The sequence below is a fragment of the Gigantopelta aegis genome, chromosome 10 (assembly GCF_016097555.1).
Source record: "Gigantopelta aegis isolate Gae_Host chromosome 10, Gae_host_genome, whole genome shotgun sequence".
In the NCBI taxonomy this organism is placed as follows: domain Eukaryota; kingdom Metazoa; phylum Mollusca; class Gastropoda; order Neomphalida; family Peltospiridae; genus Gigantopelta; species Gigantopelta aegis.
The window spans coordinates 46,240,740-46,257,520 of record NC_054708.1 but is presented as its reverse complement, the minus strand read 5'-3'; the positions used below and the strand labels follow the sequence as shown (position 1 = coordinate 46,257,520).

The following is a 16,781-nucleotide window of genomic DNA, read 5'->3' as shown; positions in this document are numbered from 1 at the left end:
AAAAGGTCCAACAGGAAAGTTATAAAAATAGCCGATTTGCGTCATTACATTTGGTATTTATTGCTTCATTGGCGTGAAATAGCATATAAGATATGCTCCAATCATGCCTAGTTTATTTGTATTCAATTACCCATACATGAAATCCTAGATATAGACACCAGAATCACCATTCTAGGTTCAATAGGACAGAAGTAATGAGACATAATGCGAAAAAAACCGGAATTGGCAGCCATCTTTGATTTTGGCATACCAGAATATTCGAAGCATCCAGTTGATTCCACACACAATACTAGCTTTAGTATAGCAATAAAAGTTATTATTACATAGACATTGCATGAAAATGATTAGTCTTTTTTCAAAAAAATTGTAATTCACGATTTTCGATGGCCGCCATTTTGAAAAATGGGCAAAAAATTATTTTTTGTTATCTGAGTGCTTGACACTCGGACCAAAATTGTTCCATAGACCATTACCTTCAAATTAGTACTGAAAACGAAACTTTTGCATCAATTTGAAATGACTGAGTGTCCGGGCACCCCACTAATACCCACCGCCCACATTACAGCAGCCAAACTTGCAAGTGACAATGTGATGTAGGATAAATGGCTTTAAGAAATTAAAACGTGAAGCGTTTTGACAATTCGAAAAAGTTATGAATAGATTCTGCTATACGTAAATTAAGGTCCAGAGGGTAATCATTATTACTATATAGCACTGTATGAAGGTCAAAACCACCATTATAAAAATACATTGTTGTACGAATTATTTGGTTAAACTATATGACCTGACCTGACTTACCTACACAACGGTATATAAGATTTCCGCTCTATTACGACACCAACGAGGACACCGAGACACCGAGACACTTCATCGTAGTTGATTTTGGAAGTGTCACCACCGGTATTCCATACTATAAAGAACGCACCGGAAGAAAAACCTTGAGGTTGTTATTATTGTTTCTGCACGTTATAGATTACCATTTCCCCCCAAAATATAGCCACTGTCATCACTAATTACGTGTAGAATTCATTAGTTTATGAAATAATCTATATATTAAATGCAATGATCTGTCTGTGACATGTAAGTTGTAACATTGGCGTAGTCAGGATTTTAAATTGGGGGAGGGGGACGAATCCGGGTCGTTTCGCCCTTATTCCTATTCGACCCCGAGTCGTTTCGCCCTTATTCCCGTTCGCCCCGAATCATTTCGCCCTTAGAATGAGTCGTTTCGTCCTCCATTATGAATAGTTTCGCCCCTATGTATTGGGGTGGTTTTAGTATGCAAAATTTGGTATATAAAAATAATTTTACCCATAATTTTGTCGTAATAGTCACCTAACAGGCAACAAGGTTGTAGACTTAAACATAAAGTCCGAAACAAAATGTGGACAACTACAATAAATTGCTCCTACCTTTATTTTTCGTTAGATTTTACCCACATTTTGCCCAGACAGAAATCTTGATCGACTTCGCTGAGATCGCATAGGGCAAAAAGCATGTAATTTTGTGCCGGCTGCCATTTTGACTTTTTATGGAATATTCTACAAGAGGGGTGAAAGGATATGACTTAATCTAACAACCGTTGAATGTAATAACATGTTATGATATAAATGCAAATGTGATGACGTCATATTATTTTATTATTATTAATATTATTTGATTGTTTAAAAATACCACTAGAGATCATTGATTTTATATTAATATTTTAGAGTCTTTCACCCCTCTTGAAGAGTATTCCATAAAAACCCAAAAAAGCGCCCCTCCCCCCCCCCCCCCCCCCCACACACACCAAAGCACTTTATAACTAATATGTCGTATCGACAATATCATTGTGTAGGCTAGTCTTTGTACTTATTAATATAAAATACATCAGGCCCGTAGGAACTGGGATGGTGTGAGGGGAGGGGTTCTTTAAAATATTGCTCATAATAAAATATACATATAAATGGTGTTTATGGTTGATAAAGGGTTACACATTGATAACCTATATCTGATTTGCAACACGTAAACAAATTTATTCATCATTCACAAACATAAACATGAGGGCGAAACGACCCTGTATAGAGGGCGAAACGACCCGGTATGGGGGCGAAACGACACGGGGCGATCGGGAATAAGGGCGAAACGATTCCATTTTGTTGACGGTAAATTAAATGTGAGGTGCCACACTTTTGTGTGTGTGTACTGCCTGGGTGTGTTAATACGCTGCTTATATCAGTTTTATTATTTTTAAAACAAACATTTTCGGCAATTTGATGTGCACCACATGATGGCACATGCAGCTGCAGCTGTTTTTTTCACATGACGTCACATCGGCTGTCCGCCATGTTGGAGACCACTTTTGTTTGTCGTCAATAGTTGAAGCGTGTTGCGAACAAATTTAATCTACAATGCCAAAGCACAGAGGAAATTATTGTAATGTTGAGGGTTGCTACAATCGATCAGAAATTGACAAAGGATATAAGATACATTACTACAGACTACCGGCTGTTATTAAACATCAAGGAGAACAATGTGAAAATCTCAGCACTCGACGACGACGATTATGGCTTGAAAAGTTGAACAGGAACATGGACGGCAAAAATTTATCAAATGTTCGAATTTGTTCAGAACATTTTGTAAATAGTAAGTATATGAAACATTTTTATTTTGTGTGTGTAAGTGTGAGTGTATGATGTATCTCAGTGGGTCAAAGTTCGAAATGCCCCAACTTTTCATTCCACAGTTAATGCTACCAGTCCCGTCATTGGTGATATGTGTGACAGGGTTAAAATTTGTTGTAATAAAAAAGTTTATTCTGGGCAGTAAATTCTGTAATTTAATTTAAACTAGTGTTATTGAATGGCTAACTACAACACCCCAACGCAAACACATTGACCTGTTGACTGGTCAAATGTTAAATATATGAATGAATTGATACATTAACTACTGTTCTACTTAAAATAGGCTGCATATTTTTGTGTGGAACTAGATTAGTCAAAGATGCTTCCTGTTATATATATATATATATATATGTATGTATGTATGTATGTGTGTGTGTGTGTGTGTGTGTGTGTGAAATTAACAGTTTAACCCCCCAAAATTGGCAAAATCCATGTTTATTTTTTTTAAAGCTATCTGGAAGGTTAGTGTTTGTCATTAATCCGACTTGGAAAAACAGCTCTAAGCCTTGGGTGTCGAGTTAGCATATTTGTTGAACTCTGAATTGGCTAGAACAAACTTTTTTTCAATGTGAGTCCTGTCTCATAAAGGGCTGTTCAAATATTACATAACAATATTTTTAATTAAAATTAGACACCCTCCATCCTCCTGTAACACTCCCTTTCATAAATAAGTCATGTGATGGGTGTATATAATTTTAACATACTGTTTTGCAATTTGAGAAAGAGCATATACGCATTTTAACTCGATTTATAATCCTAATATATACTGTATGTGGCTATATGCCTAGCTATAACTGCCTACGTTAAACACTGTCACCGTGACAGAGTGTTTATGAAAAAGACAAAACAAAATAAAAGCTTTTATTCTTAATTTAAAAAAAAAAGAGCATTATGTAAGGCTATTAAATTAACTCACCAACGCTACTTAACATTTGGACCTACACCTACCCACCCCCTCGATCTTTACGTAATATTTGAATGGTCCCTAATGCTGAACTTAAGTGAGTACGTGTGTATTTCAATTTTCTGTAACATGCAAAGCATATATAGGCCTACATTGATTATTATGAATTATGTTTATATCAAGTAGATGAATATATTTTCAGAAAAAAGGGCAGACTTGTACCAAAAAGATAGCCCAGACTGGTTACCAACTGTCAATATGTCGAATGCTGTCAAGAGAAAAAGAGGGTCCAAATCATCTTCTGCTAACTTGAAAAAAGTTGACACAGTGGAGAAATGTGACGCGGCTAATGCCTTGCTACAACTAAAGGCAGTGTTTAAAATGGATGTACACAATAATTCAGATTATGGTTCAGATGCTGAAACAGGTAATTCTATATAGACTGACATTGACCAGCACCACGTTTTCAGTCATGCAGGAAGAATATAGTCATTAATATATATAATAAAGGGTGATATAATTAGCAAGTATCCAGAAATAATTGATGTCATGCTGGGGCATGTAACAACATGAACTAATTATTTGGAGTACTTCAGACTAAACAATTAATATCATCATCACTGATTGGGCGAACTTGACCTCTAAGTGATAACCAGTGTAGCCATTCTGTTCACCACCACCATCATCACAACAAAACAACAACAAAAATTAAAATGTTTAACTATTTTTACTTTTCAAGATGGCAATTGATCGTTATAATTACTGGATACACTACATTGAACAGTCAACTATAAAATGAATACATTAATTTTTTTATAGATTATTTAAGGAGAAGATTTAAATGTCATTTCAAAGTTCAGTGTTTCAACTTTCAGGTTTATTTCACAAAGTTCTCATGCCAACAGTGTTGGACATCCGACCTGACTCTGTCCAGGTGTCCTTTGCAATGACACCTCCATGGAGACAGGACTCCTTGGTAGCTATCTCAACAAGAACGGTGTTTTTATTAACAACAGTTTAATCTAGTGATTGGCTTGGTGACAGACGGTGACCACGTCACCAGTGGTAGTGGATTGGTGATATTGTAAAGTTCTATAGTGCTCACTTTATTCCAATCTAATATATCCTTATAGAAGACTTTATATTCACTGACATCTGAAAGATCCAACATGTTGACTATACATGTAGTTTTAGTTTATTGTGGGGGTTTTCATGTATGAGAAACTGATGCCTGAGAGGCCCACATTGAGAAGTGATATAAATAGTTTATTCACAGTTTCTATTGCCAGCTACTGATAGAGAAACTAAATAGCTACGTTTATGTGACTGGTTCAAGGTTTTCTTGAGAATCAGAATGCACAACAGTTGATTGATGTAGATTGATAAACAAGGTATTCAGATTTGAAGAAGATGATGAAAATGTCACGTTCTTTAAAGGCTTGACAAAATTTACTTTCCATGTATCCATTTTTGCCAGTGAAGCAGTCTGTTGAATAAATTGTATCAGATTTTGGTTTTGTGTTTAATGTATTTATTATTGAATTTGTCATTATAGATATTAGTCTAACCATTTAACGAATCATAAAGTATAGTTGCCAGATATATTGCAGGAACTGTTTCAGTGATGACCAATATGATAAAGCCCCATGTTTAATTCAAACAGTGCTAATAAATTTTTTGCAAAAAAATGTGTACAAAGGTAGCAATAATTATAGACAGCATTAAAGTTTTTATTTATCAACCTTGCATTACCAAGAGCCTAAACCTGTTCAAGCTACAAACATCACAACACAGATAAATATTTAATTTGCATTACCCCAGATAAAATAAGATTTCTTTGTCACCTGCTAAAGCTCATGACAAAGAAAGAACAACTTAATTCACTCAGGACTTAAACTTGGCAATACATATATTATTAGCTTATATAATATCCTCTGTGGACATGCAGTCCAGAAACGACTAAAACAAACCCAGTATGAGCTAGGAATGTTCAGAATAGCCGCGGAGAGCTTTTTAGAAGCCATTGGTGATTGTATATTGAATATAGTCAAATATTAAAGAATTTAACAAAAGTTGTGTTGTCCCTGCGGGTTACAGAATAAACTATATACTCATCCTACTGTGAGTTTGAGTCTGTTCATCTAAATGAATGTTGATACATGTATTTGTTTTTGACTATTTGAACAATCTTGCCCAGTGATTAAAGTTTATATGTTAAAACACAGTGAGAAGAAAACCTCAACAACCGTTAATATTTAGCTACACGAACTACAGGTAAACATCCTGACTAATTATTTTATTAAAATATCCAATCATGTATATAATATATTGAGTACCAGATTGGTTTGTAAATTTACATGTCCAATTCATAACCAGTGCCGTGGTTAAGCCATTGGATATAAGACTGGTAGGTACAGGGTTTGCAGCCCGGTACCGACTCCCACCCAGAGCAAGTTTTAATGACTCGATGGGTACATATAGGTGTAAGACCACTACGTCCTCTTCTCTCTCACTATCCACTAACAATTAACAACTAACCCACTTTCCTGGACAAACGGCCCAAATATCTGAGGTGTGTGCCCAAGATAGTGTGCTTGAACCTTAATTGGATATAAGCACGAAAATAAGTTAAAATAAAATGAAAAAGGTCTATTGGTAGAAGTATGCAGGTCTATATGAGTCAACACATTTGATGTATCGGGGGAGCTCCCAACTAATATAACTATTGTATACTTAGTCGACTCGATTTTTGGCAGTGATATTTTTAGAAAAAACAGGGCAAGTAAAGCAACTGTATTTATTGACTTCACTGAATAACATAAATATTATCTAATTGTAATCATTAATTACTATGATGGTGTATGGAACATCCTAACCATATTGATCACATGTTGCACAAATTTAAGTGTTTATCATGCCATATACCGGTACATATATTTGGTATATCCCTAGCAAAAGTTGAGTAGTATATTATTAATATGTCCAGTTACATATATTCAGTATACACATAGAACTTGCTTGTTTTGTGTATGTTTACCTGTTTGTTGGCTATATACATATTCATAGCCTGAGCAAATGTGGTGGACAGGTGGTGATGTAACTATTATATTATTAAAATTATTACATATATCAAGTATAATGAAGATTGTTTTGTTTTGTAGGTTCTTACATGTCTGTTAGGAGAGGTATCCAGACAATTATGAGAGCTATTCGAGTTAACAAGTTTGGTGGACCGGATGTGCTGCAGCTAGAGTCCAATGTTCCCATTCCAAAGGCAAAGGAAACGGAGGTTATATTTTTTCATCTTTACTTTTTAAATTACAAGTCTTTCTTTCTTAAGTTTCATTTGCTTTTTTGACAATTCAGTATGCTTTCAGCAAGTGTTTCACAAGGGTTTAGAATCTTCAGTTTTACTATAGTATTGAATTATAGACTGCAGGGACTGGCTAATATGGTGAGTCACATCTATATAGCTGCTCCTGGGGCGTAGCCAGAGAGGAAAAAACGTCAAGGCAAACCCAGACCTGTAAAATAAATATCAGTGTCATGGGAAAAATAAAATAAAATCTGGGGAAATTCCAGACGAGGGAAGTGCCTCGTCTGCTTCATGCTGGCTAAGCCATTATGCTCAAATCTAAATCTAAAAAAATCCCCTGCATCTAGATTCTGATTTTGCTGTTAGTACAAGACCTCGCTATTTAAGGGGAGCTATCACTCGAGTTCCCCATTACTCCCCTGAGATTTGTTCAAGGATATTAATGTTTAGCTCCCCTTATCATGTGAATTTATATAGTATCAGTACTGTGTGCTAACATCTTACGTTAATCACTCCCCTAATTTGTTTTCATGTCGAAGTGTGTAGAAACACATACGGTACTATTTTTCAGATATGATTTAGCTGTCTGTGAGTCATATTGTGAAGCAGCAGGCAAACAGTGGTGAAGGAAGGGGAAGAGTAGCCTGAGTACTCTGACTGAAGAGGGCTAGACAGACATTTGGACAGATCTTTAGCCCTGTATCTGTCCAAATGTCCATCTAGCCCTCTACAGTCAGAGTACTTAGGCTAGGGGAAGAGTTGTGATTGGCATACCAATGATATTAAAGGTCCTATGTATGTCAAAGTTAGAATAATGGCTGCTCCTGCAAAAAATACTTTTAACATTTCTCCTTTGAAACGGGCGGAATGTAGCCCAGTGGTAAAGCGTTCGCTTGATGCACGGTCAGTCTAGGATCGATCCCTGTCTTTGGTCCCATTGGGCTATTCCTCGTTCCAGCCAGTGCTCCACATCTGGAATAACAAAGGCCATGGTATGTGCTATCTTGTCTGGGATGGTGCATATAAAAGATCCCTTGCTGCTAATCAAAAAGAGTAGCCCATGATGTGGCGACGGCAGGTTTCTCAATATCTGTGTTGTCCGTAACCATATGTGTGACACCATATTTAACCATAAATAAAATGTGTTGAGTGTGTCGTTAAATAAAACATTTATTTATTTATTTATTTCCTTTGAAACATAAAGTTTATACCTTCAGCTATACCCCATGTAGACTATAATTAATCTGTAATGAAGTCAGAACATGTTCTTATAAAAAGTAGCTGATACAATATTCATATGTTCAAATCTATCTTCAGATTTGTATTTGTTTTCTCTTCCCCCAGATATTAATAAAAGTTTCAGCTGTGGGTGTGAATCCAGTAGACACGTATAAACGTGCTGGTACATACTCTGTACTACCTGAACTGCCATACGTTCCTGGCTCAGACACGGCTGGTGTGGTGGAGGAGGTCGGAACTGCAGTAAAGAAGTTTCAGGTAATACTCTTATCGTCATGTAATAACAATATAGACTCTGTTTCATTTCATTTCAACGTATTTTCATGCTTATATTCAATTAAGGTTCAAGTTGTTGGTGGTTAGTCAGAGAGAAGAGGGTGTAGTGGTCTTACACCTACCCATTGAGTCGTTAAAATTTGCTTTGGGTAGGAGTCGGTACCGGGCTGCGAACCCTGTACCTGCCAGCCTTTTGTCTGATGGCTTAACCACGACACCACCGAGGCTGGTTATAGAAATTGTTACCGACAGCTAGCTCTGGGTGAGCAGAACATTTCTCCAAATCATCTATTTAAACTTAAAAAAATTGTCAAACCCCAGTTATTTTCTAATAAAATAATAATTATTACATGAAATTCATTTGCAAAATTAAAATACAATTTGCCAGTTGTTTTTAAAATTGGCATACTTGACAAGTGCCAGAGTTAGCCCGAAGACAACAATTATTTGTTGTAAACAAATAATTTTTATGTTTACATCACACTGCAGCATATTCAGTGTGTAGAAAGTATTGTCTTCATCAGGTGTTTTGAAAGCATTATCATTGCCTGTGTTGAATGACCTTCTCATATGCAGTGCAAGTCAGATTCCTTGCAAATGAAGATTTTATTTCAGTTATTCATGCCACATTTTTATAAACATATAATACATAAAAACTTTACAAGGTTTGATAATTAATCACCTTTGAGATTTTCTTGTAGTCAGTTTACTTTACAATAATTTTTTCATTCTTACCAACTTTTATTGTTAAGGGGGGTCACATTCTTTAAAAAAAAAGGCATGTTTGAGTTTGCCAAAGGCAACTGAGATATTCTCCCAAAGAAAGTGAGATTTGTAGGTGGTTTGGTGAAAAGCTCCCGGGAGCATTTTGAAATGAAGATGCTCAGACATATCTTCAAGGCAATTTAGTGTTGTATATCAATTGTGGATTATGAATTTAGATTGTAAACTGATAGCGAATTAGTTCTGTATTGTGATTGGTTAATTACATTCTTTTTCTAGGATCAAATGAAAATAACACCTAGAAAGCTAATGACGTCATTAGAAAGTGACGTCATTAGCAATTGGAATAGGTGAAGTTAACAACTCAAGGGTCTACAGTTAGATTATAGCCAGTTATTTTTTTCAAGAAATACCAAATATACAGTTAGTTCCGCAGAAAAATGATTCAGTTGACTTTTTTAATTAGGAGATTACCTTATTGAATTATTAGATTTGTGGGTGTTATTGTCTGTTGCCCGCAAATGTTTCATTTTTGACCTCAGGCTAACGCCTTCAGTCAAAAAATACATTTGTAGGATCAAATAGACAATAAAACTCGCAAATCTAAAAACTCAATATGGTTATCTCCTAATTAAAAACGTTATTATAAAGGGCACTTCAAATAGGGGGGGGGGGGGGGGGAAGGGTCATGGGACCCCTGTGACACCCCTCTGGATCTGCCAGTACCTCAGCTTTACATGTTCATAGGTTTATCCAAAGGACAATATATAATATATATTTTTATTCTACAGAAAGGTGATCGTGTCTGCACAGTCTTCAAGAATTCTGGCGCTTACGCAGAATACACAGTGTGCGATGAGAAGTTTGCCTGTTACCTCCCAGATAATCTAACTTTTGACCAAGGTGCTGGAATCGGTACACCTTTTTTCACCGCATATAGATCCATATTTCAAAGGTAATAGTGTAAATATACAATAATTAAGTAAGTTGTGTCCTTTAAATCCACTCCTGTATTTAGTAGATTTTTAAATATCTGATGGGCAAGCATATTACAGGTTGTAACTATAGCTATTTTTTTATATCTCACACTGAAAAAAAAAATGTCGTAGCCAATTTTCTGATATGTGTTTTCTTGAAAATAATTAAAAAGTGGTTAATTTAAACATAAATTTATCAACCAAATGCTGTATTTAGTAGATTTTTAAATATCTGATGGGCAAGCATATTACAGGTTGTAACTATAGCTATTTTTTTATATCTCACACTGAAAAAAAAAAATGTCGTAGCCAATTTTCTGATATGTGTTTTCTTGAAAATAATTTAAAAGTGGTTAATTTAAACATAAATTTATAAACCAAATGCTTAATGTTTTAGCCACTTTGCATAAAAATTAGCAATTGCCTAATTTGGTTATGGGCAGGGTGAGCTATGCCCACTGTCTTGAGAAATATAAGCACAATGAGAAAATAATCAATAAAGTCAATGACTGCATGTATATTTATTAGATTTTAAACATCCAATGGACAAACATTACATATTTCTAAAATAGCTATCTTTTATTCCTTTACAGTCTTCAGATCACAAAAGTTACAATTAGGGTTTTACCGAGTACGTAGAGAAGGCAAATGTTTTGTATACCCATCGCCTACAAAAAGAAAATTTTGCTTGAACGAAATATTCATAGAGTTAAAAGTCAGCAGATATACCAGGCATAAAATAACAAGCATTCTGAGAGTACTGTAGCTGCTAAAGCAATACATGTTCCCTACTGAGCACGACAATTTTCATATCACCTAAATCTGTCAGAAATTGATAAATCACTGTGAAAGTCGGACTTGATCTGTAATAGTACACCATAAAACTATATAAAACATTTCAGCTCAACATCTCAAGGCATTGTAAAAGAAACATTCGGAAAACCATGAGTGGGACAGACAGAGATGAACCTGACAGGGGACTAATAGTTCTTTCTGGCTCCCCTGTGTGATAGATTTGGGAACAGCCCTTTATATATTACTTTATGTGACTTATAACATTATTAAAAATAATAATTACAGTTCTCCCTGACCCCCCCCCCCCCCCATGTGATAGATTTGGGAACAGCTCTTTATATGCTACTTTATGTGACTTACAACATTATTAAAAACAATTATTTGAATCACATTATGGTATGTACTACCCTGTCTGTGGGGTGGTGCATATAAAAGATCCCTTGCTGCTAATCGAAAAGAGTAGCCCATGAAGTGGCGACAGTGGGTTTCCTCTCTCAATATATGTGTGGTCCTTAACCTGACACCATATAACTGTAAATAAAATGTGTTGAGTACATCATTAAATAAGACATTTCTTTCTTTTTTCTGAATCACATTATATTTTTAGGAAGAAATCATTTTATTTCACATTTTACTTCGTCAAATGTTTAAATTTTACATTTATAATAACCGTTTCTCTCTCTGTTTCTCTTTCTTTTTTTTTTAAATTAGAGCTGGAGCAAAACCTGGTGAGACGATTCTTGTACATGGAGCCAGTGGAGGAGTAAGTTACAAATTTACAACTTGTAAACAACATATTCCAGGGCCGTACCCTGATCAAAATCCTAGGGGGAGCACTACTTTTCATAAACAAATGAAACACTATACAAATTAAACCCTGAGATGTGTATGCTATTTTCTGGAGTAAAAATACAAATCCAGATGACACAGGTTACTGGTTTGGACAGTCCACTGTTTGATTGTGTTTCATGTAATGACGTAGGAAAGTGCCAAAAAGTGGGAGGGCACACTTTTATATTTACACACTTTTACACTATTATAAAGCAAATATAAAGCAAAATATCTGAAAATTGGGGGAGGGGGGCACATGCCCCCCTTTCCCCCCGCTTCCTACGCCAGTGTCATGTTTAAATAAATAAACTCCGTTAATTTCTGCTGGGACACTAAAACCGAATATAGGTAGATATGTTTATACTACTGGAATTTTACCATATGCCGATGCAGCTACATTATAATTTTTTTAGAACTTTCTCATTATAATGTGTGAGAACTTTCTGACCAATGCCTGCTTTTCATTGGCAATTACGTGCACATTTCACGTACAAGTTTATTGATAACTGTGCATATACATAGTATATGTGATTCCGTGTGTAGGCCTTGAGAGCTCTGTGACAACATCAAAGTTTGTATAGTAATCCACTAGCAAAAACACAGATACTGAAAAATTTAAAAACACATTTCCACACACAGAATTGTGTTAATGAAAAACGGCTCTAGCAAGTATCATAAACTGGATCTTCATCACTGAACTTTATTATATACAAACATCTTACAGGTTGGGACAGCTTGTGTTCAGATAGCTAAGGCACATGGAATGAGAGTGTTGGGAACAGCAGGTTCCGAGGCTGGTCTGGAGCTGGTAAAGAAACTTGGAGCAGATGCGGTTTTCAATCATAGAGAGGAAGGATACACAGATAAAATCAAGGTAATGCATGTTGTACACACTAGTCCACAATGTAAAATAGTACTAGTTGTTATAGAAGGAAGGAAATGTTTTATTTAACAATGCACTCAACACATTTTATTTATGGTTATATAGCATCGGACATATGGTTACGGACCACACAGGTATTGAGAAAGGAAACCTGCTGTCGCAACTTCATGGGCTACTCTATTCGATTAGCAGCAAGGGATCTTTTATATGCACCATCCCACATACAGGATAATACATACCACGCCCTTTGATATACCAGTCGTTGTGCACTGGCTGGAACAAGAATTATCACAATGGGCTCACCTATGGGGATCAGTCCCACACTAGTTGTTATGGATATGCCACAGCCACACGAGAAGAAGGGATAATTTGACTTATAATAACTTACAAGCCTGTGATGTAGGTAGGAACCACAATGTACTATAATGTTTTATAATGTCAGGCTTGTATTTAGAGAATAACTAATTAGCTTAGCTGCTACAAGGAATTCCGAATTATCTCTCCCTGTGGAATGAATGTTGTAAACCCGAGCATTTGATGGGGGTTTTACCACATGCATTTATGAGGGACAGATACAATTTAAAAACAAACTTTTCATAGCAAGTTGGTTATTCTCCTTATTACGCATGGCTTTTTAATTGTTTTAATTACTAGTATATAATAATTCTTCTGTTTATAAACTACATGTAGTTCCATTAGCCATTACCCCGTTACGTTTCATAACCATATTTGCATTACATGGCATAATACAAATGGTGTCATGGCAAAATGACATTCTTTTATAGCTAAATGATTATGTTACAAAAACATTTCACTGGTTTTATTAGAAAATAAGTATTTTACTATATCGTTAAAAAAAAAAATATATATATATATATATATTAATGCTGCTGCTCATGAAAATACACAATTTCATATTTATGAAACAAATTTATTTTCCTGATACAGTATATTGTGTAATTGAATTCACAAATGGAAACATTAAATGAATGAAAGTTAAGTTCCACCCAATTGTTATAATTTTTAAGATGGCCAATCAGTGACAGAAATATTACTCAGGATATTTGATCTCATATGGGTAATATATATATATATATATATATATATATTTAATTTGTTCCAGGCAGCAACTAAAGATGATGGTGTTGATGTAATTCTAGAGATGTTGTCAAATGTCAACCTGCAGAAGGATTTGGAAATGATCAAGCTGCATGGACGTATAGTGGTAAATAGATATAACCACATTCAATGACTGAAATGTGGAATGAAATGTAGTTCAGCGTTTGATTGAGGTACATGTACAGTGTGTCGGATGATCTCTTGCACTCATTTTTCCAACACTGCAACTCTCTATCATCTCAAGTATTTCCATTGGCATTGAGATGTGATAAGAAGTTGTATATCATCCCACTTCGTTTTTCATACATTTCAACCTATGTCAAATATCTGGTACACCAAAGGCCATGATACTATGTCCTGTTATTTTAAAACAAAAATCTTTAACCAGCCTTAAATATGAACCATCTTCTGTGTGTATTATTTGATTATACCCAGGTCTTCTAGAATGTTTATCAAATCCACTAGCCATGGGATCAGTGATTTTATAAATTTACTAGCCACAATTAAAAATTCACTAGCCCTACTTTACTTTAAGTTAATACAATTTTACTATATAATACAATGTAGTAAAAATCAGATATGTCACCTAAAGAGGGAGATAGAGCTTAAAAACACTTGGGGATTGGGGTGGGGACAGGATATTCGTATTTACGAAATAGACTTAACTGTAATATTTGACGACAAAAAATTCACTAGCCGTCGGGCATAACAATAGTAGTTATTTACTAGCCCAACATTGAATATCACTAGCCATGGGAGTGGGGCTACCATAATCTAGAAGCCCTTATATACCTGTAATTATGGTATATTAAAACTTTCCTTTCATTACTTTTACTAGAATATTGGTGCTCGAGGAACGGTGGAGATCAACCCAAGACTAACATTAAGCAAGGAATGTACCGTGACTGGTGTTGCTCTTGGAAACTCGTCCGAGGTAGATATGTAATTAGTACTTGTCCCTAGAGCTGAGCGGTATTGAAATTTTAGATTTGGTATTGGCATCGATAGTTTGGGGGTGATTTACATCGGTATAGGTATGGTATTCAGTATTGAAAAATACCCATAAAACAGACGACCGTTCATACTATTCTGTAAGATGTTTGTTTTATTCCATGATACTTATAACCTTTTGAGCTTTACAAGTTACACTGGAACACTTTTTTCTGTCAGTTTGTTGAAAATATAATGTTCACATGGCCTTTTGTCAGCCACTTTGCATTAATGTATTGTCATAATGTATATTTTGATAAGTCTTTTACTTAACTTTACTTTTTGATAACCAATATTTTGAGATATGCTCGGTATAGTAAACTGTTTACCACCCAGTTCTACTCTTCCAACTATTTCTGTAAAATTTGTATTTCAATATTGACAAACCTACATTAGCAACCACCAAAGGATACATCAAAAGCTGGCTTATTAAAGCTGCAGTCTTGATTAGATTTTTATTATTCAGTTATTTAAACAGTTATTTTGTCCTGTTTTCTTCCATTAAATTGTGTTTACATCATATCAGTGAAATTGAGATATCATTATGGACACTACAGTGTAAGATTTTATGTACATGTACAACAAAAGGTTTAAATAATATTTTTATTTTTCTGAACTAGCCTTCTGTTAACTCGGTGCCAAACTGATTGTGGAAATCTTTTATCATTTAAGCAAAGTTAACTGTTCATGTGTTTACAAGTTGAGCAAAGTTAACTGTTCATGTGTTTACAAGTTGAGCAAAGTTAACTGTTCATGTGTTTAGAATGTGCTATTTTCCTATACTTTAAAGAATGGTAGTAATGTATTGATATTTTTAATAATTCAGATACTCGCAAAAGTTTTTAATAATTGTGCTTTTTATAAAATTTAAATATAAAAACTAAGTGTGGTCCAATTTGGTTACAAGACCATAGACTGATGCTTGTTATATACTGCATCATTCATCATTAATTCAGTCTTTCAAACATCACCAGCCTCGGTGGCGTCGTGGTTATGCCATCGGTCAACAGGCTGGTAGGTACTGGGTTTGGATGCCAGTCGAGGCATGGGATTTTTAATCCAAATACGGACTCCAAACCCTGAGTGAGTGCTCCGCAAGGCTCAATGGGTAGGTGTAAACCACTTGCACCGACCAGTGATCCATAACTGGTTCAACAAAGGCCATGGTTTGTGCTTTCCTGCCTGTGCGAAGCACAAATAAAAGATTCCTTGTTGCCAATCGGAAAGAGTAGTCCATGAAGTGGCGACAGTGGGTTTCCTCTCAAAATCTGTGTGGTCCTTAACTGTGTCCGATGCCATATCACCGTAAATAAAATGTGTTGAGCGTCTTTAAATAAAACATTTCTTTCTTTTTGTTTTTCAATCAGACTAATATAAATGAAACATTTGCTAAATATACTGCAACATAAAGTATTAACAATGTTTTCTTCATTCAGGGTGACTGGAAGGAGATGTGCAGTGCTATAGAGGCGTGGATGAAGCATGGATGGGTAAACCCCAAGGTGGGAAAAACATACCCTCTGGACAAAGCAAGCCTGGCTCATGAGGAAATAATAAAGACAACCAGTGCTCGGGGAAATATCATCTTAAAACCATGAAGTGACGGTGACTTCTATAAACAATCAGCCATGCAAAAATAAAGTTATTGTACTGTGATCTACAAATAAGATAAATTAAGACCAATCATTTACTTTTTAACTAGAGCTTGTAGTACAGATAATATGATTCTGATGAATTGAATTATTTTTTTATGTCTTCCAATTCTTTCTGCAAAGTCTTCTCAATGTTATCCCTATGTACAGTAATGTATTGCTGTGCCATTCATCCCCTCTTATGTAAGAGTCCATTTTCGCAAATCTTAAGAGGTTTCGATTTTTTTTTTTTTTTTTGGACAAATTATGTTTTTTAAAAATAATTTTACAAAGATCCTGATTAGTGTTTTGTTAATCTTCATAAATCAAGGCTAATATTCTTTCCTCGTATTCAGCCTTGATACATGTAGTCAAGATTACTGATATCCACTACTAGCGCCCTCTATTGGAAGACAATTTGTAACACCGATTAT

General features: G+C 35.2%; 1 protein-coding gene across 2 annotated transcripts; it reads left to right on the top strand.

Annotated features, from left to right (window-relative positions):
* The first annotated feature begins 855 nt into the window (after positions 1 to 855).
* On the top strand, positions 856 to 16,781 carry LOC121383938 (quinone oxidoreductase-like). Of its 2 annotated transcripts, XM_041514043.1 has the most exons (10): positions 2,155 to 2,625; positions 3,770 to 3,994; positions 6,729 to 6,856; positions 8,228 to 8,380; positions 9,913 to 10,076; positions 11,605 to 11,656; positions 12,449 to 12,598; positions 13,731 to 13,832; positions 14,565 to 14,660; positions 16,153 to 16,781. In XM_041514043.1, the coding sequence occupies exons 1-10, from the start codon at positions 2,391 to 2,393 to the stop codon at positions 16,312 to 16,314; spliced, it is 1,467 nt and encodes a 488-aa protein (XP_041369977.1). In that variant the 5' UTR covers positions 2,155 to 2,390; the 3' UTR covers positions 16,315 to 16,781. The 2 variants fall into 2 exon arrangements, with proteins under 2 accessions (XP_041369978.1, XP_041369977.1); XM_041514044.1 differs by lacking the exons at positions 2,155 to 2,625; positions 3,770 to 3,994 and adding an exon at positions 856 to 943.

Bases quoted from the DNA above. Each gene is read 5' to 3' on its own strand.
- LOC121383938 (XM_041514043.1), top strand. From the start codon at position 2,391: ATGCCAAAGCACAGAGGAAATTATTGTAATGTTGAGGGTTGCTACAAT. The intron at 6,857-8,227 runs GTTATATTTTTT...CTCTTCCCCCAG, and splicing joins CAAAGGCAAAGGAAACGGAG to ATATTAATAAAAGTTTCAGC. The intron at 13,833-14,564 runs GTAAATAGATAT...TACTTTTACTAG, and splicing joins AGCTGCATGGACGTATAGTG to AATATTGGTGCTCGAGGAAC.